The sequence below is a fragment of the Echinops telfairi genome, unplaced genomic scaffold, assembly GCF_000313985.2.
Source record: "Echinops telfairi isolate 266 unplaced genomic scaffold, ASM31398v2 ScPeMD7_19;HRSCAF=73, whole genome shotgun sequence".
NCBI lineage: Eukaryota > Metazoa > Chordata > Mammalia > Afrosoricida > Tenrecidae > Echinops > Echinops telfairi.
Window position 1 is genome coordinate 9,729,443 of NW_022103916.1, and position 21,969 is coordinate 9,751,411.

At 40.8% G+C, this 21,969-nt stretch overlaps 1 protein-coding gene across 1 annotated transcript in view; it reads left to right on the forward strand.

The window, feature by feature from the left end:
- Positions 1 to 418: 418 nt before the first annotated feature.
- MAOB (monoamine oxidase B) overlaps positions 419 to 21,969 on the forward strand; it is a 116,041-nt gene continuing 94,490 nt past the window's right edge. Inside the window, exon 1 of the mRNA XM_045288277.1 lies at positions 419 to 534. Coding sequence (XP_045144212.1) covers positions 489 to 534 — 46 coding nt within the window. The 5' untranslated portion in view covers positions 419 to 488. The remainder of the gene's footprint in view (positions 535 to 21,969) is intronic.

The window sequence follows — 21,969 nt, forward strand, 5'->3', positions numbered from 1 at the left end:
GACAGCCAGGCAGTTCGACTCCTTCCTATATAGGGTAACTAGAAGTTAGAATTGACTCGATGGCACACCACAACCTAGTCATCATCGCTCCACATCAGAACATCACTAGCACACCTAAGGCCTGCATCCTATGTGCCCCACCTCCCAGCCCCTAAGTGCCACAGTGCACTAGGGAGGCCAACAGGAAAACACCATGAAGGTCAAAGGGTGATGGCCTGAAGAGGGCCCCCGCGGGAGCTCGCTCCAGGTGACCTCCTGGCCCCTGCGAACCCCCTCCCTCCCACCTCCAGCTGGCGCTGCGGCTGTCCTGTGGGGCGGAAGCCCAGCTCCCTGCCCCGGCTGCGCGTCTGCGGCAGGCGGGGCTCGGCTTCCCGGCACGCCCGGGCGGCCCATATAGGGGCTCCGTGGAGGCGCAAGCGAGCGAGCCAGCCAGGCAGCGAGCTGCGGCGGGCGGAGGCCGAGTCCCTTTCCCGAAGAGCTTGAGCGCCATGAGCAGCAAATGCGATGTGGTCGTGGTGGGGGGCGGCATCTCAGGTCAGTCCGGAAGCGCTGCAGGGCTCCCTCCGTTCTACCTTCAGCGCTCCCACGGGTGGCTGTCTGAGGGCCGGGTGCGCAGGGTCTGTGGGGTGGGGGTGCCCCCCAGGGCTCCCATAGTCTTCCTTCCTGGGCGGGCATCCAGCGGGTTCAGACCACTGGGACTGGTACCCTCACTCCCAAGAAGGATTTGGGGTGCCCCCCTGGAGAGAAGCCCTGAGACTGGAAGTCTGCTAAAGGTCTGGGGCCCAATGGAGAACGTCTCCCCATTCTCGACACCCCTCTCAAGGCTCTCATGCCTGCAGTGGCTGGACTCTTCGCTGTACTTGGATAGGGCTCGGGAAGGTGAGGGTTTCCTACTGACGGGCAGCATAAAGGTCAATTCTTGACTCCAGTCTAACCTCTCCACTCTGCACCCTCACTTGCATGCACCACAATACATTGCTTCGCTGGTACCTGGAAAGCGACTTTAAACAGTTCCCAGGATAGGAGGAAGGATGGGTCCTGGACAAGACCTTCGTGATCTTGACTCTCTCTGGCTCCCTAATGGTCATGGGTTTACCTGAGATTGAAGAGCCTTCTTCGTAAATGCTTCCCTCCCTACCATCCCAGGATGGTCAAGCCACCCAGCAGGGCTGGTGGGGGTAAACTCCATGGCAGGGAGGACAGAGACTCTGTCGACCTATACAGGGGGCCTGTGTTTATGCAGGGCCCGGAAAGTATGAAGTCAGAAGAGGGTCTGGGCTTAATGGGATACCCTGTCTTGAAGAAAGGTCAGGTAGATCATCCAGGGTAGGCTCAGTGGAATAAGTAATGCTTCCAGAAGAGCCTGTCTAACACAAACGATCTCACCTTCTGGGGCTTGATTCCTCTGGAACCCATGGATGGGTTGTCTAGAGATTGCCCTAAGCAGATTTCAAGTGACCTCTTTAACTTTCAAAAGCACGGGGACATAGTGTGATAAGGAGACTTTGAAGTTCAGCGACGATCCACACGTATGTGATGACTCTATAAGTAGGAGTTGCAAACTCAAGGCAACCTTGCTTGTCAGATCTTTATATATCCAATTTGGAAAATATTTATAACAGAACAGTTAAGTAGAGCCTTTGAAGCAGGTGGCAAGCTGAAGGCTTCCAACATTGTATAGATTCTGGTTTCTTTCAGTTTGTGTAGAATCACTCCTAAAACAAAGTGGTTAAATTTTAGGAACTATTACTAAGTACCTCCTGATACTGCCATACATAGCAGCCCAACTTATAGAGGCTGATGAATCTCTTTTCAGATCCCCTAGAATATTTTTCTTGCTCAAAATATTTATTCAGTTTCTTCTGCCCTCTACCCCTTTACTTTATCCTCTTATGTACACGCCAAACCTTCATATTCACTCAAATAATTCATATTAGACTCATTCAAGAGGTGTAGATAAGAATCCAGTTCCCCCCTCCCCCACAGCACTGGCGAGCTTCTAGATTTATCATCAAACTCTGAATAAAACCAAGGAATTGATGAATAGCTCTGACCTTTCTCTTAAGAAGATTGCATGGAGTAAACACTGGAAAGTAGGGCTCCCAGGGTTTGATCCCCCCTGCGCTGTCTGTTGCACAGGGACAATACCAATCAGCCAGACCTAGAAAACTCACTCACTGACATCGAGTTGATATTGATGCATAACCACCCTGTAGGACAGGGTAGAACTGTCCCTGTGAGTTTATGAGACTGTGACTATTTAAGGGATTGGAAAGCCCTATTTTTCTCCTGTGGAGAGTCTGGTGGTTTCGAACTACCAAGCTTTCGGACGACAGCACAACTCGTAACCACTATGCCATAGGGTTATTGTGAAGGGCAAATGGAATAATGCATGTGAAATAGCTTTGTAAAGTGTGAAGTGTGTTACCAGATCAAAGAATGTTACTCATTATTTCAAACAGTAGGCATCAGGGTAGACCATAGAGGCGCTGGTACTAGTTGCTGTTGAGTCTGCTTTTACTCATGGTGGCCCATATCCAACCTGAGGTAACATTGCCAGTCCCATGCCAGACTTATGAGTGCTGACCCACTTGTGTCCTACTATGTATTTTGGGTGCCTTCCAGCTTAGAGTGCTCATCCTTCAGCACTGTGTTAGACAATATTCTTCTGTGCTTTACAGGGTTTTCATTGATATTAAACAGTAAATCACCATGTCATTTTCCTTGTCAGTCATAGCCTTGAGTTCTAAGGAACCATGTCTACTGTAGGTGACCCTGATGATATTTGAGAGACGTGTTGCATAGATTCCAGGCCACCACAGAAATACAAACTGAAAGGTGGGTGGTGGAGACTTGATTGGGGAAGCAAAAGTCAATCACATTTTTCTAGTTCTGGAAGACTTTGTCATCCACGCAGAGATGGAGTTATACTTAATGACAGCACAGGGTAGAATATGGTACATGCGACCAGTGAGGCTCATTCATTAACTTATTGTTTATTTGTTCGTGGCACAGTTATTATCTATTCTACAGGCCGTTCCAAAGAGAACAAAAGGTGAGTTATATGAAGCAATTGCCCTTGCGAAGATTCATGAATAATTAACAATGATAGCCGAGGATATGTGATTTCGTAGCCCATGTACAAAGTACGAGGGAAGGTGTTAGGAAAGAATCTTAAGTTCTGCCTAAGACTATCTGAGAAGCATTTATCAAGAAGGTAACATTTGACTGAGAGGTTGTTTTCATTAGTTGTTGTCGGGTTGATTCTGACTCCTGGTAACATGTATATGCAGAGACATGTGCTATAAGGCTTTCAAGACTGTGGCCTTTGGGAAGCAGATCACCACGCCTTTCTTCAGAGGTGCCTCTGGGTGGTTGAATTTAACTGTTGGCACCAGTCAATTACTAGGATTATTGTGAATTCACCAGGAGACTCCAGGGGGGAAGCATTTTAAACTAAAGAACAATTAATATGAAATCACCAATATGTGAAAGAACAGGTTGGCTTATTTGGGAAACCTTAAAAACTTTGGAAATTTACAAAGCTACCTTTAGTATAGGAGCCCTGGTGGTGCAGTGGTTACAGTTACGAGTTGGGCTGCAATCCTCATGGTCAGCAGTTTGAAACTATCAGTGGGAGAAAGACTGAGCTTTCTACTCCCATAAACAGTTACAGCCTCTGAAACCTACAGGGGGTTGCTATGAGTCAGCATTGACTCCATGGGAATGAGTTTCAGTTAAGAACTTGAGTGTGAAAGATTTGGGGCACTGGTGAGCTACAAAACCAGATAGTCAGTAGGGATGAAGTGTGTGTGTGTGTGTGTGTGTGTGTGTAGCGATAACAGAAGGGTAGGGGGAAGTTGGGTAGAGTAAAGGAGGAAGGGAGAAACTATCACAATGATCAACACATAACCACCACTCCCTCCCCCCTTCCAGGGGGACGAACATTAGAAGCTGTGGGGGAAGGGAGACAGTACTCAGTGTAAGATATGAAAATAATAATTGATAATTTATCAAGGGATCACGAGGGTGGAGGGGAGGCAAGGAAAATAGAGGAGATTATACCAAGGGCTTAATAGAAAGTAAATGTCTAGAAAATAATTATGGCAACATATGTACAAATATGCTTGATACAATTGATGTATGGATTATTATAAGAGCTGTAAGAGCCCCCAATAAAATGATCTTTAAAAAAAGTTTAGAGCACCCAATAAAATGATTAAAAAAACATTTATCTCCTTTTGTGGTCAATTAGTGCCCACTATAATTTTTCATTCACTGAGTCCCATGTATTAAGTGACTGAGACTATGAAAAACATATCCTTCTGCCATCAAGTAGATTCCAATTCATAGGACCCCGACAGGCAAAATCTCTTTCGTTTTCTGAAGCTTTAATTCTTTATGGGACCAGACAGTCTCATCTGTCCCCCTTAGATTGACTGATGGATTCAAACTGGTGATTGATGGATGACTGCTGGATTCAAACTGATGACCTTCTGGTTAGCAGTGCAATGTGTGATCCACTATGCCACCAAAGCAAAAGACCAAACTCACCACCATGGAGGCAATGATGACTCATAGAGTGACCCTTATAGGGCGGGGTAGCACTTGCTACCTGTGAGTTTCTGAGACTGTAACGATTTACCTGAGTAGAAAGCCCAGTCTTTTTTTCCCTCGGAGTGGCTCCTAATTTCGAACTGCTTGCCTTTCCGATCACAGCCAACTGTATAACAACTACACCACCAGGGTTCCTTAATATGGTGATAGTGTTGGCAAAAAAGGGAACTAGAGAAGAGAATATTTGGGAGAAAGATGAGACATACTGAGTTGGAAGTGCTCGGCGAGGGAGAAAAGTCTGGTATTTGGAAATGTGAGGATGCAGTTGGGGTTACAGATGTGTGAGGCAGAGACATTTTAGTAAGAGCCACTGACATAGATGAATTGACTAAAACCACGAGATACTAGATGGAACCTAGGATAAAACTCTGTGGGTGCTTACTTCCCCCGTGGGGAGACAAAGAAGATATTTCACTCATCCCACAGGTTCATGAGAAAGATGAAGAAACAGGAATGGAAAAATGTTTAACTTCCAGTCTTAGCTCAGATGTCGTTTCTGAAGGCAACCTTCTCTAATTCCAGAAAATTGGATTAGGTGCCTCTGTTTAATTCTTGCCTACCTTTATTTTCCTTTCCATGAGTTTTTAATTCTTCTTCATTTAGTTTCTTTATCCTTACCAGATCCTAAGTCCCAGGAGGATAGGAATGCATCTTTTTGCCACCCTGTAGAGGTACCAGCACCTATCCCTAGAACTCTGCTCTTCACAGGGAGTGTTCGATAAACATGATGAATTAATGAACTTTAGCTTTACACAAGCAAATTGGCAATGTACTGGGTCTGAAGTTCAAATCCATTTATTATCAAGTCTTTGACTTTTCCTACCAAATCGCATTGAGAATGGCAAAAGTCGTAAACAGAATTTTAGAATGAATAAATGACTATCAGTATGATTAATTTTCTAAAGTCTCTGCATTTTACTCTGGTCTTTAAGCCTTGTTAATTATTAAACACGGGCATTTTCAGATAATGTTGAATGTTGCATGTATCAGCACGTTTTAGTCACTCCCTTCAAGATAAATAGAGATGTACGAGAAGTATAAGTGGTTACTGTATAACTTTCTGTTTTGATGAGGGAGAAAATTTCAAGGCAACTGTAGAACAGCATTTTAAAAATAAATGCATCCTAATCCAAACATCGTTCATCCACAAATCAGGTCATCTCTGGATGCTTGGCAGAGCAATGCCATCTCCTCCATGGAAGGAGAGAACAGCATGTATCTTCCAGTCCAGTGTTTTTATTTTAATGTTTGGGCTGTTGGAACCATGAGAACTTTCTTTTGAAATCCTTTAATGCCTCTTGCTTAATCCCCCAAATAAAAGCTAAAACAGCAAAACTCAAAGGAAAAGCAGAAAATTTGGGCCAGACTTGAGCGAGGAGATTCAGTCATCAGGCACGTGGCTGAGATCTCTGGAAGACCTGGAGCCAAGTCTTCCGCTTTGTCACAATACCTGAAGGTGGTATGCGTGGTCAGGGAAGCAAGGCTGGCTACAGACTGCTGTGATTGGTGGGGCTGGCTGGCAGAGAGAGGGCATCATAGACATTCTTGGCAAAAGATTGTGAATTGAGAGTTGAAGTGGGCAGATACTGTCACTTTGGATGAAGACTCCTGTAACTCACTCAAATGTTCTATAAAAACAATAACAGCATAGATGTACTTGGAAATATGTATATTGTAGCCAAAGAGAAAACAGAGAAAGAGAGAGAGAGAATGGTAATGCTAAAACAGTATATGGTTTATTTCCAGACAGAAACGTTTGTCTTCTACTCAATTTGACTCTTAACAACCCTATAAGAGGAAGTAGAACTGCTGCCCCACAGAGTTTCCAAGACTCTGAACCTTTACAAAAGTAGGTTGCTGCATCTTGTTCCTTGTGAAGTAGGTAGCTTTGGGGTTTGGATTGAAAAGCCATTGTTTCAGGCAACAGCCAATCATTTGAATCACTGCAACCAGGGCCTTGTAAGAGGAGTCTTGATTCCTTCACTTATCTGCTGTGTTACATAAACTCCCTATGTTACAGTTTCCTCATCTTTATAATAATACAATTTCTTCGTGGCAGGGTTGTGGTGAAGACGAGCTATCACTCACCAGAAGGACTACACACAGAGTCCTTATGGGTTCGGTTTTTAGATGACTTACTCTGCTTTGGGAAAAATGTATCCTTATTTGGCTTCTAAAATTTTTTACTCTATGGGAGCAGAAACAAGCATTTATGTGTAATCATAGCTTCTTCTTCACTAAGAATATATTTATTGTGTATTTGAAGCTTTTTAAAAGGGAGAAATAGGATGTAGAGTATTCAAATAGGCATCTGCATGGACTTTCCTGGTTCTAGACCCTTCTTGCACCACTTCATCCTTTTATTTCCTCCAGCTATGGGACTAAGGCTTATCTTGGGCTCTGGGACCCTCTGTTTATCATCAGGAGAAAATTTTGGGAGGCCTAGACTCATACTTGTATTTTAGCATCTTCCCAACCTAGCTGTTTTTCTGACCCTGAACTGGTGGTCCTTTCAGCCACCTAATTGGTGTCTTAGCTGGAGTTAAGATTGACCTGCCATAATTAAGGCATAGAAGTCTTAATACAAAGAGATATCATTATTAAATGCTCATTGCATGTTGGGGAGGGTAATAAGAAGTTGATTTTAAACAGCAGCTCTGTGAAGGTATAATGGTTAATGTTATATATCAATTTGTCTAAGCAAACCATGATTCCCAGTGGGTTTTGTTTGCGATCTACTGTGTGGGGAGTTGAAAGGGAAGCTGCTCTGGCGGTGCAACCATCAATTAATATTTATGGACGGCCTAATAAAGTGTTCCCTCTCTTGATCTTGCATTCAACTCACCATACTCTGACCTCCGGTCTTGGAACATGAGTCAGCAGATTCCTTTCCAATCTTCTGACTTCAGCTCCTGCAACAATGTGAGTCAGAGGGAGTCCCCAGCTTGATGTCCAACTCATGGGTTTGGGATTTGCCAGCCTCCAAATGGCCTGAACCATTTTTCCATAAGAAAATGGCAGCCTCATCATTTTCCTGAGGAGAAAGTGGTTAGTTTGAACATTGACCTGGCAGTTAACAGACCAACACTTAGCCCACAGCACAACCAGGGCCCCTTTCTCATTCTAGCTACCAAGAATAGCCACTATATCTTACTTGTATGTGTGATCAATTTCAGACTGCTGAAGTTGCTAAAAATCTTTAATTTCTCCATGTTTGACCTTCACGATTGGTGCATAAATTTTAATAATAATCATATTAACGTCTTTTTTTGTAGGTCTGTGGATAGCATCCTATTGCTAACAGTGTTGAGCTTTGGGTTGGATTTTGAAATCTTCTTTTTGATGATGAATGAAACACCGTTCCTCTTCATTCTGGCATGCCTAGCCTTGTAGACTATATGTTTATCCAATTCAAAATTCATTTCAGCTCACCAAAGTCCTGGATGTTGGTCTTTATGTAGTGTATTTTATTTTTGATGACTTATAATTTTCCTGGATTCAAATTTTATACATTCCACATTTTGATTATTAATGGATGTTTGCAGCTCTTTCTTCTTATTTCGAGTCGTGCAACATCAGCAAGCGCAGGTTCTTAAAACCTTAGTCCATTAGCATCCTTAAGATGACTCCATTTGTGGAGGCAGCTCTTCCTTCCTCCGTTGTAGTTTTAGCCTGAGGGGCTCATCTCCTGGCACACTCCAGACCATATTCTGTTGCTGTTCATGTGCGTTTCCCCAGACAATATTTTCAGATATAGATCACCAGGTTATCCTTTCTTGTCTGTCTTCGTGTGAAAGCTTTGGTGAAACATGTCCAAATGGTTGACTGTGCTGATATTTGAGACGCTTGTGGCATAGGTTCCAGCATCACAGCAATATGCACGGCACCACATTGTAGCAAATAGACAGGTGAGTGGTGAACGCAAATGTGTGCACAGGCATGTGTGCATATGAGGGTAAGTAAAAAGGTATCACTACTAGGGTTTCAATTTATGCATGCACGATTCTATCCCACAGAAAATGTGTTCAAACATATCTTTGTGATTAGCGGACGGTTGCAGACAAGGTCTCTCAATAATACACTTGTCTTAGCCTCATTAGGTTGCCTTCTAAAAAGTTCCAGGGAAAACATTGACTTCTGAGGTGATCTGTGAGACCAGTTACATTCAAGACAGAATGGTCAGCTCAGAAGGTTATCGTGTCTGAGTTTTCAATCGCCAAGGGAAATTGATAGATTTTTCTCAAAGGACACCAGATGATCATGGGAACTTATTGTGAAGAAGTTTTAGGAAAATTGAAAACTGGTGAGAAAAGAACAGAAAAGTTTCTCTGAGGAATTCCCCCCTTCCCCCACATCATGACAATGCACCGGTTCATTTTTCAAGGGTGGCAAGGGCTGGCTGGAATACTTTACTTTCACACCATAGCCTTGATCTTGACTCTTCAGACTTCTTTTTGTTCCCCAAACTCAAAGGATACTTACAAAGAGCACAATTTCAGTCCCTTATGATGCCAAAGCTGCCATTTTGAATTATTGTAAATTGAAGGGCACAGAATTCTTAGGGGAAGGGTTTGAAATATGGAAACACCATCTTCAAAAGTGCATAGACCTAGATGGAGGCTACATTGAGAACAATAACTTCAATTTGATATTTTTGTTTAGTGCATTTTGGGTTGGAGTCAGATTATAGCATGATAGGGTGTAGTTTAAGAAGATGCCTGTGTGTTTCAATTTGACAAGGGTTGGGCAATGATATCTAAGATTATTTGTCGGCTTAGGTTAGGCTATGTTTCTTAGTGGTTTGGTAAATATTATGTAGTTGTCCTCCATTTTGTGATCTGATGGGCAAGTTCCTTGCTGGTGTGACCTGTATAAAAAATATATGAATGTTCTGGCAAAATTTACTTTCTCTAGATCCTGAATCTGACTCTTCAGTCTCTAACATCTGGTTCTTGGGATGCGAGTCAGCAGCCTGTCTGACTTACTGATTTTGAGTTCATCAGTTCCTGTAACCACATGAATTGGGAGAACCCTCCAGCCTGACACCTGACCCGCAGATTTGGGACTTGCCTACTTCTGTAACCCTATGAGACATATCCTTGAGATCTTTGTCATCCTCTCTCTCTCTCTCTCTCTCTCTCTCTCTCTCTCTCTCTTCTCTCTCTCTCTCTCTCTTTATATATATATATATAGATAGATAGATAGATAGATAGATAGATAGATAGATAGATAGATATAGATATATATTAGTTTTGGTCCTCTGTAGAATCCTGCCTATGACAGGGGTAAGGAATGGCAAATCCAAATGCCTTCTGTTCTATTCAAACACCTGTGTTATATTAGCTGGAGGTGCTGGATTGGTGGATTATGTGGGTAAAGTAAGGTACCACTGGAACCACAGTTTTGAGGCCCTTCTATACCTTCAGTGCTCCTTAGAAGCAAGAAGCAAGCATCTTACATACTTTGGACATGTTGTCAGTAGAGACCAAGCCCTGGAGAAGGATATCATGCTTGGCAGAGTAGAAGAGCAGTGGAAAGGAGGAAGACCTTCAAGGAAGGGGATTGACGCCGTGGCTACAACAATGAGCTCAGGCAAAGGAACAATTGTGAGAATGATGCAGGACTACGCAGTCTTTCCTTCTGTTGTACATTATGTGTCGGAATTGACTCACTGTCACCTAACAACAACAACAACAACAACAACAACATACTTTCAAAAGTTTCCAGGGAATATTGTAGGCCCAGCTTGGCCTTTGATGGTTGTAATAGTTTTGTTCCCCAGGTAGATGCCTGGTTCTAGTCTCCCTGAAACACAAGGGAAGTGGTAGAGTAGCGAGACGGAGAGTATGGAGTCTGTCCTAGTTCCACCACTACCTAGATATGCCACCTTGAGGAAGTAGTTACTCTTTCATGTCTTTGCTTCCTCATCTGCAAAATCGGGATGGCAGTAATAAACACGTCATAAGGAGGATGAGAGAATTAAAAGAGAAAATACGATAGAATACCTGAAATTGAGCTTGGCTTCTGGCAGGCACACAATAGACATTGGCAATTAATCAGACAGACAAAATGGCCACTACCCACAAGTAAGTACAAAGAGTCAGTGTGTCCACCCACTCCACTATCAAAATTTGGGATAGACATATTTCTCTTGGAAGAAAGGCAGCCAAAGTGCTCCTTAGGGGCAAGGATGGTGAGACTTCGACTTAGAGACTTTGGACATGGTTCAGGAGAGGCCAGTTTCTTAGAGAAGCGCATCATGCTGGTAAAGTAGAGAGACAGTGAAAAAGTGTATTAACACAGTGGCTGCCACAATGGGCTCCAACATAGGAACGAGTCAGGATGGTGCAGGACCTGGCAGTTTTCGTTTTGTTGTACCTCAGGTCATGAAAGTGCGCATATGAGTGTGTGCATGTGTAAGTGTACCTATTCTGATGAGAGGAGAGGACTGAGAAGCAGAGAAAAGTGAAAGTCGGGGAAATGTTTGAAATTCTATACACCGACTCAATAGCACCTAATAACAACCACCGCTTACCGGTATAACTGCATTCTTGACAGGCCTCAGGCCCAACTGATCTCAAGAACTTAAAGAGATCATTCAGTTTTGTTCTATCTCAAACAAGCTTCCTTAGCTAGGTTCTGTAGTGCATTGCAAAGGCCACACAGAACTCACAGACAATATTCATTATTAAAGGTTTATTAAGGAAGTTCATAGGTTATAATGTAGGTGAGAAATGCTCAGGATATAGCTGTTCAGTCAGAGCAGGCTACAAAGTCCTGGTAGGACTGCTAACAAATGCCCAAAGTGAATGCCACTTTGAATTCTGCTCTGCCCAAGGCATGCCACATTAGCTCCATGGGTCAGCAAACCTAGCTCCTCCACTGGACAATTCAGTCTCCTGCCCCCAAACACTCAGCTTGACTTGCTCTGCGAGTTGTGAAGTTCACCACTCTGTCTTATGATCGAGCTCCTTATATTGTTGCTCCTCTGCCATTCTTCTGCTGCCTTCTGGATCAAGGAGGTTCACAGTGTAGGGATCACGGGGTTCAAGAGGACACACTCCATCCCCAGCTCTTGTTGGAAGTGAAATCCACCCTTTCCCCTCTTGCATCTGAGAAGGCTTATTTTATACCCAGCAGGATGCCAATCTCAATGAATACTGTTAACAATTACTCACAGGGGAATCCTTTCAGGGCCTTCTCCCCTTCCCTCAACCCCACTACCCAGATCCATGCAGGGAAAAATTTCTCCTTTGGAGTTACAGAGATTTTGCTAAGAAGAGTCCTATTAAATAATTCACTGCCCTGAAAGTTTCTAAATTTTTCTCGAATCTTTTGGCTGCCATATAATGTTGTTTGGAAGTCCAGAATTATTTCTCCAGGTATTGATAATGATAACTAACACATTGTTACATTTTAAAATGTCTGTCAAGATTTATACTGTATATAAATTATGCAGTACTGTATTATAAATTGAATGAGGACTGCCATAATTTAAATAACATTTCAAATGAATATTGGATTCTCGCAGGAGATAAGATCATAGCAGCTGCATACCAATACCTGGGACAAATGAAATGGGTAGAGTTGCATGTGACCTTCTATAAGAATTCCACTAACTTCAGTCGTATCTTTGGACAGTTAATGCAGTCAACAAACATACTACAGAAAGCCAAGGTCCAATAAATTTTATTTCCAAAATTAGTATGGATTTATTTACTGCAGGTTGGTACCGAAAAGCATAGGAGAAACATCTGACACTCAATAAATAGTTGGAGACACAAGACCAGCAAATACAACCAAGCAGCATGTTATTGTTGCTTCTACTTACTGTCTGAATTTAATGTGAGTCGTCTTTTATGTGAGTCATCTCTTACCTAGGCCGTTTTCCACTCTGGCCTCATAGGCGTCAACGTTTGTCAGAATTGCACAATGGTGAGTAAAGATGTCCTACTAAGTATTTTTCCCCCTCTTCTTTCTTCCTAAGTCATCTCCCCTTTTGTAAACTTCCCAAGCATTCTGGCTTGCTATTTTATATGAAATTTAAAATCTTAGCACCTTCAGTAAGAGTTGGAGCCATTTTTTTATTCCTGTGATTCTAGTTGTGTTTCTATCTTAAATTGCTTTATTATATTAATTGTCATGGAATTGTACCTGTACAAACTGTTGAATTGGTGTATGTTTTGCTGTGTGTATTCTGGAAACATGATAAAATAAACAGATACCTATTTTTAAGATGAGCTTTCACTATATCTTACTTTTTGGAACTATTTTCTAATTTTCTCTATTAAAGTATGTTTTTTGGAAGAAAGCTACAGTTTTAATCTAATAAAACATCTTTTAAAATAAATTTAAGGTTAGAGAAAATTTAAAAATAAAGTGAATTAATAAGAAAATCAATGATAACCAAGATTCTCTCAGTTTTTAAGAAGACAGATCATTGACAAATGAAAGATGTATTCACAGTCACTTCTGATTTATGTCTGTGTAATTGTTTTTAGAGAATGGGGGATATTTTTGATAACAGAAATTACAGAAACAATAATATATACTCATTGGGAAATTTTGTGAACAATAGAAAAATGCAAAAATTAAGTTGAAATAATCTATAATTTAAACCCACAGAAAATGAACCTCTGTTACTATTGCCATCTATATTTTCTTTTTACAAGTGACAGGGTGTGTTTTCCATACTCATTGGAAGCCCCCATAAATATTAATATATTAATAATGCTTAATCATGGTGTAGATGTTCTTCTCCCATATGATTTTGATAACTACAATATTATACCATATGGTTTATTGTTTTTTAACCCATCTCCTCTGACTACGTAGGACTCTTGGGGGGCAGTGAGTTTAAGAAAATGAGAGTAGAATCATTTGGAAAAGCACAGTGAGGATGCTAGCACAATTTGGAGAGTAGCATCAACATCACTGAACAACGCATGCAAAAATTGTTGAAATGGTGAATCTTTGTGTTTACTTTTATCCAAAACAATAGTTGAATAAAAAGAACCAAAGGACAATATTGATGAACTAAGCTTCTACCTTAAGAAGCTGGTTAAAGAAGAGCAGGTATAAAAATCATTTTTTAAGTATAAGGAAAGAAATAATAAAGAACAGAAATCAATAGTATGGCAAACACTCATCAGATAGAACCTGTAAGACCCAATATTGGTTCATCAACAGTATCAGAAAATGGATAAATGTTTAACTAGGCTAATTGAGAAAAAGAGATTTAAGTTCCAAATATAATGAATAAAAGTGGGGACATTCCACAGATACTATGCCAAGGAAGTTACTTCATGGTTGTATTTCCATAATGGGCTTCTTATCCACTTCATCAGAAATCAACGTTTTCTACCTGCTAGCCCAGTAGAGAGAAAACCAGAATGCTTACCCAGTTCCTATTACAATTATAGGAATTGTAGATACTACACATTACAAGTATTTTTTAATAAAATCTGAGTAGTGGCAAATACATTTTGCTTTCTATAAACCAGTTTTTCAATGTACACTTTATACTTATCATTAAATGCTAGGGGGAAATATATATCATAGCACTTTAAAATTTATTGGATACTATTTACCTTGTGCTTCTAGAAGCTTAACATCAATAATTCTACTGTGTTTTCAGTGCACAAAATAGTCCTGTAACCAACCATTTTCTACAATTAATTTTTTCTTACTGTCTAGATAAGGCATGAATATAGCCTTTGTCCACAGCATATTGTTACAGCTGATCAAACAGCTGTTTTATGTCTTACATTTTAATTTCCTTTCTAGTTTGCATTCAAATCCTGTGAGAGATTTTCATTTATTTAGGAGATCTGTAAGATACAGTTGACTGAGAGCAGCCCTTTTATGCTGTGCCAGTTCATTGAAATCAAATAGCCATTGAAAAGCACAGATGGTAAGCACACATAAAGGTGGACGCTAAAACGAGTTATCCTCATTTTATCAAATATGTTTTCCTGGATTGTTTTTATACTGCAGAACAGAAACATAAGCCAAGTTTATCCCTTCATTCATTCCTTTCACAAACCCTTACTGAGTGTCCTATTTACCAAGCATTAGGCAAAGAGTGGGGATACAAAGGTGGGTGCCCATCTTTGAGGGGGACACCAAGCAAAGGGAGGTAGATATGCACAGGTGGGTGCTCTGAGGGATGGTGTGACTTAAAAGGCATGTTCATCTAATTCAGCTAGGAAAGGATGGCAATTTATCCTCAGGACCTCAGAGGACCTGAAGGAAAGCTTAATGATAAGATTTATTGGAGAGAAATTCAGCCTATTCAAGGTATTCTCATTAAATATATAGTTTCAAGTGGTTGAAACTCAAATCCGTGCTGTGATATGAGGGCACTGAAATTTCATTTTCAATCTTTTTTTCTATTTGCCCTAAAAAGACCCGGTGGTAGATACGGTTCTACCCAGTATCCCTTAGCAATTATTGACCACATGTTAAGAATATAGTCTTCTGTTCACTCACAGTGAGTCTTCTGGAAATTACCCTTATCTGAAGGGAGCTGACTTGGCCAAGGTCATGTTCTCTCCCTGGGGCCATCTCTCAACAAATGTAGGGTAAAAGCCTCCTTGCCTTGCCTCAGTCCAGGGCCTTGCAGCCATAGAGAGCCCTATACAATTGACTTATGTCTTTCTTGTAACTGCATCACAGTTCAACAGCTTCCTCTGCTCAGTCTACTTCCCTTATTTCTTTGCTGGTGTGTGCTGCCATCCAACACATGCTGCCCAGTCTGGTGCCATCTTTATGCTGCTTTGCAGACCAGACTATAGTAATCCACATGATTTTCATTGGCAGGTCTTTGGGAGTGGGCCTTTCTCTCTCTTTTGCCTTAATCTGGAAGCTGCATGAGACTTGTTCATCATCATAGAAATAGGAAAGCCTCTACTGATAGATTGGTGTGGCTTACATTTTTTTCAAGTGTTGAACCTAAATAAATCCTTTGCATGCAAATTTGTCTGAGTTTTCTTGATAAACTCACTGCCATCTAGTTGATTCCCACTCCTAGTGATCCTATACGACAGGGTAGGGTCTCTAACCCTTTACAGGAGTAGAAAGCGTACTCTTTCTCCTAGAGTGGCTGGTGGTTTCAAACCTCTGATCTGGAGGTTAGCAGCCTAACACATAACTACTATGCCACCAGGGCTCCTCCTTAGTTTACTTGATAGGGAAACTAATTTGGACAGATAGTGATTAAACTGTATTTTGGTTCTTATACATTGATGAAGCTGTAGTCTTATTAAGCACAGTCAGTTGGAGGTGGAGAGTCCCTTAAAGGACATAGTGTTTTCATGGATGCAAGAAACCAACAAGGCCTGGGAAGATACTAAGTCTTATCCTCAGTCCTGGAGGACCTCTTCCAAATGCTCTTGGGGCTGCTCGGACAAGGGGGGTGGGGTGGAGGCTGACTACTACAGCAGTCCACACCAGCTCCATAGACTCAAATTCATCTCCCATCATTCTGTGGGCTGAGTTAGAGCTCAGATTCAAACTCCGAACTGAAGGTTTATGGCAGTTCAACACAGGGACAAATTATGAAACACACAACTATTAATTTGCACAGACTAAATAGAGAGTGTTGAAAGCTGTCTATCTATCCCCAGCCACCATTTTGAGTTCAGATTCTGGATTCTTAGAAAAATAATGTTATTGATGTACCCCTTAAATTTCCCCCTAATCCTGCCACCATTTTATCCAGACTACTCATAGTATTTCTCAGAGAGGTGAAGATCCTTCAAGTGAGTGTAAACATGGACCATGGAATAAATCCCAGTTGGATAAGGGAGAAAGTGTGGTTATGAGGGAGCTGGTTGCTAATGATCTAGTGAAGAGTTAATTAATTGAAAGTCTCTGTCTAGTTGATGGAGATTCATAGAAGAGGGATTTGAGCAAGTGAACTATCAAATCGTAGTTGCAAGGTGTGCTATAGGGTTTTGACTATCTATTGATGGCAATTCTTGGAAATGGCCTATTGATGGCAATTCTTGGAAATGGCCATTCATAATATTTAAACAAGTTGAAATATTCTGAATCAGTATGTACAGAGGTATTAAAGACCAGGAAAATGCCTTAAACCTTTAAAAAATTAAATTACTGTTGGTTTTTCAGTTGGGCAGATGTAATAGCTATTCATTTGGTCCAAGTTTAGAGATGACTGGAAGATTCTTATATTTTATGCTAGACAGAGAAGGGTAGGAAGCTTGCACTTTGGGTCCTGAAAATTCTAATTAGAGGTCTCAGTTAAAATTGCATGTATATCTTCTATGACATTAATAAACCTTGAAAGAATTATGCTGAGTGAGATAAGCCAGTCACAAAAGGATCACCGTGTGATCTTGTTGATCTGAAATAGCAAATATATGGAGACCAAAACTTAGTTGTAGCTTCCTGGGGTGGGAGGAAGGGGAATTGAGGGGGGTCTTTGCTCAGGGGCACTGAACTTTGTTAATGGTCGTGGAATAATTGTTAAAATTCAGTATAGCAATAATGAAACCCACAACCTTCCTCTAGTTCTTAAACACTTCCTCCCCCCAACTACCATGACCCCAATTCTGCCTTGCAGACATGTTAGGACTGATGATGCACAGTGGTACAGATGGGAATTGGAAATGCAGGGAATCTAGGACAGATGAACCCCTCAGGACCAGGGGTGACAGTGGTGATACCAGGAGGGAAGGGGGGTGTAGAAAGGGGGAATTGATCACAGGGATCTACATATAACCTCCTCTCTGGGGGACAGGCAGCAGAGGGGTGGGTGAAGGGAGACGCCGGGCAGTGTAATATAAGATATAATAATAATTTATAAATTATCAAGGGTTCATGGGGGAGGAGAGAGGGGGAAGGGAGGAGGAGGGGAAAAAAGGAAAATGAGCTGATTCTGGGAACCCAAGAGGCAAGCGAATTTTGGGAATAATGAGGGCAACAAATGTATAGGTGTGCGTTACACAATTGATCTATGTATTGTGATGAATTGTATGAGCCCCAATAAATTGATTTTTAAAAAAAGAAAAAGCCAAAAAAATAGAAACCAGTGATGTTTGCATAGCATAATGAGCATGATCAGTGTTATTGATTTTTATGTGTAAAAAATATGCAATTGGAAAATGTTTTGTCACATATATTTTTACCACATTAAGGGACCGATAACATTTCAACTGCTGGTATGTGTGACTGATAGATAACAGAATGGGCAGGTGCTATGGATTGAATTATGTCTCCCCCAAATATGTGTGTCAACTCTAACTTCTATTCCTGGGATTTTTAAGGAGCCCTGGTTGCATACTCATTGGGCTGCTAATCTCAAGGGCAGAAGTCGAAACCCACCAAATGCTCCACAGGAGGAAAGTGAGGCTTTCTGGTCCTGGAAAGATTTACAGCATTGGAAACACAAAGGGCACTTTCTACTCCGTCCCATAGCGTAGCTATGCGTCACAATCAACTCCATGGCAATAGGTTGTGCCTATGCTTATCATCTCATTTGTTTGATAAGAAGGCAAAGTCGAGTGTATCTTGAGTCATGTTCTTCTCAGATATAAAAAAAACCCATGAAATCAGTAAGCAAGTGTGAGAAGCAGAGATGAGACAAGATAGATGCCAAGACACATGGAGATATCCAAGGCACTAGGAAGCAGGAGCTAAAGAAAAAAACCTTTTCTCCAGAGCCAACACAGAAAGCCTTGCCCTAGAGCCAGCACCCTCATTCAGACTCCAAACCTCCCTTCAAGCCGTTCATTTGTATTCCTGCTGTTTCAGCACAGTAGCTAAGCTAAGACGCAGCGTGCTCAGGATCTAGCGACTTGAAGCTTCTGGGATACAAGGACAGAATTTACTGCCACTGTTTATTTGTTTGTTTATTTGCTGTTTCCAAAAGGATTAGTAAACTAGGAAAGAAAAAAACCCAGAGACTATATATAATTCAGCGTCATATTAAGTCCAATGAAGACAGCGCTTTCTCCCATTCTGTGGCAAAACATAATAGAGAGAGTGAGATTCTGTCCTCTTGCCTCAGCAAACCAAAGCTTTTAGAGTCAGACTATAAGTATTATAATGACATTACCCTTTCAGGATCTGTTCTCTGATTGAAAAAGAGAAAGCACATTATTTATGGAAGTGTCAGTAAAAGGAAATTGTGGGCTAGATTTTAATCCTGTGATTCAGCCACTGATATTTACTATCTACCTGAAATTTTGTCTGGGAGCATGCCATTCAATTTCCATCTGTCTGTTGCTAGTCTTTCATTTAGAAAACATTAACTAAGTGCTTTCTCCATGCTGGTTGCTAGGAATGAACAATCAGGACCAATTTCAGCTACATAAACATAAGAAATTATATTAAATTACACGTCTTGTAATTTGTTGACTCATGCAAAAAAAGGCTTTGTACCTTTAAAACCTTGCTTTTAGATGAAATCAGGATGGAAGAAGATCACGTTTTTTATATATACTTTCCAAGTGCTCTGTCCTGTTTTGTTTATCTCTCTCTCTGTGTCTCTGTCTCTCACCCCCCCACCGCCTCTCTCGCACGCACGCAGTTTTGTTCATAGATAGATTGGTATTTCTGGCCTTATGAGGGGTAAATAGACTATCATACATGCTACTTATGTAATCAGGAATCTGGCCGCATGCAGGAACAGCAAGAGTCTGAAAGGAAATCACATGATCCCAGCTGATAGAAGACAGAACATCCAAAATGTATGGCTTGTGTGCAGCCTTCCTCCCCAGGGTCCTTTCTCCCTGATTTCTTGGGGACAGCGTCTAAGAGCACAATGAGTTTTCTGTAGATAAATCAGTCTACTAGTCAACCATATTGAGCTTCCAGTTGTTAGGTCAGGGAGATGGGGAAAAGTACAAAGAGACAGAAATTACTAGATGTAGGGAGGCAAACCCATTTTGTGTGTAGAAGGAAAATCATTTTGTTCTTCTGTTTGCTTTATTTCTGAATTTTAGTATGTGAGCAGATAACTATAAAAAGATGATGGAAATAAAAAAGCATTTTTCTGCTAGTGTGTTCTTTTAAAGATACATTTCAAAAAAACACCTATCTTTTAAATCTAGTTTCCTTCTCCATAAATTAATTCTTTTGACAGGAGAACATAAATTTAAAGATTGCTTGCAAGTACATTTAAAATATATTTTTTACAATGTAAAAACTTTAAATTCCCAATTAATGTATATGAAGGGACTTCAAAAAGTTTGTGAAAAAAAATGTGTTAATAGATAATAGAAGTTTCTCAAGAGCTTTTTTGAAGCCCATTCATGTATGTGTGCTAAGATGTTTGAATGTCTTTTCTTCTAAAACCAGGTTTTTAAAAAAAGAAAAGTATTAGCAGTTAGAATGTAAACTGATTTTCAAGTAATATATTCTATATGTAAAATTTGCCATAACTTCCCAATATTTTGCAAATATTTACAAAATGAAGACTTTAATGATTTTGAAAAATGCTATTCTGAAAGTAAATTTTGCATTTCCTTTTTAAAATTATATTTTTATTTTTAAATAATTGTATATTTAAATGCACAAATCAGACAAAGAAGTTTCCATGACTCCAGTTTTCACAATGATCATTCCTGGCAAAATTACAGCACAACATCACAACCTGGATACTGGCATTAACACAAGGAATATCCAAACCCCTCCAAGCCCTTTTCATTGAAACCCAGTTCCTCCTTAGCCTTTGGCCCTTATGGCTGTTAACCAGTTAATGCTCTAATTTTGTCATTTCATGTACGTATGTGTTATGAACGAAAGCTTTGAAGATTGGCATTTTAATTCACATGGATCTCTGAAAGTTCACCCAGGTTGTTGCATTATCAATAGCTCCCTTTCGTGGCTGACGGGAAGCCCTGGCGGAGCAGTGGCTGTTAACCCCAAGGTCAGCGGTTCTGAGGGAGAAGGATAAGATTTCCTAGTCCCATAAAGATTCACAGTCTTGGAAACCCATGAAGGCAGATTTCCTCTGTCTTAGGGTCACCATGAATTGGGATTGACTCAATGGAAGTGAATTTGGCTTTTTGGTGAGGAGCCCTGAGTGTACACTATACCTGATGGCTAATGGTAAAACCATAACCATGTCGTAGGAGAAAGATGGGGCTTTCTGCTCTCATAAAGATCTGTTGTTGTTGGTAGGCGCTGTGGAGTTGGTTCTGACTCAGAGCAATGCTATGTACAACAGAAGTAAACAATGTCCAGGCCTGCACCGTCCTCATAATTGTTGCTTTATCTGAGCCCATTGTTTCAGCCGCTGTGTCGATTCATCTCATTGAGGGTTCCTCTGGTAAAGATTTACAGCGTAGGAAACCCACAGGGTCAGTTCTAATCTGTCCTATAGGGTTGTTATCAACTTGATAGCAATGAGTTTGGAGCCCTGATGGCGTCCTGGGTTAGGAATTGTGTGGATAATGACAAGGTAGTAGTTTGAAACCACCAGCTCTCCAAGAGAAAAAGATAGGCATTCTACTCCCATAAAGATGTACAGTCTCAGAAGGTCCCAGGGGAAGTTCTATACTGTCCTGTAGGGTGACAATTGGTTGGAATCAACTCGATGGCAGTGTTAGTTTTGTTATGTTTCTATCTTTATAATAGTTTTATTGGCATTTAATTCACATACCACACAATTCAATGGCTTGAATATATTAAGAGTTGTGTAAGCATCAACACAATCTACTTTAGAACATTTTCTTCATGTTTGTACTCACTGTATTTGCTTCCCATTTCCCCACAACCTCCCCTGCCATAACACTAAGAAACTATTTTTCTAGTTACTTTCTCCATAGATTTACCTTTCCTGGATTTCATATTTTTTTAAAAAAATCATGCTCACCAAAAACAACAATAACAAAATAAAACACAAACCTCAATCCAAAAGAAATCATAAAATAATTTTAAAAATAGGACAAATTAAAAATGGCTCAAAATGGAGAACACATGATAAGCTGTTAAAATTTAGTAAATTATATCTGTTTCAATCCATTTTCTGATGCACTCTGTCTGAGGGCAAGAATTTTCACATTCCTGATCAATGATCTAAGGGAATTCAATGGAGGCTTAATCCCTACAGGTACTCTGAAAGGGATTTGGGGCTTTCACTCTCATCCATAGCCATCTGCCAACTGGATGCTTCAACTTTAAGCTCTAATACAATTATTTCCTCTGATTTTGGATTTTATTATTTACAACCATTGGATCACACAGGCAGGTGGGCTTCTTCAGTGTGGCCTTAGCTGGCACCTCACTTAGATGGCTGCTTGTTTTAACAAAAGCTTTAAGACCCCAGACACTATTCTTTCTTATAGCCAGGCACTTTCATCACCACGTTTTGCTACAGCACTC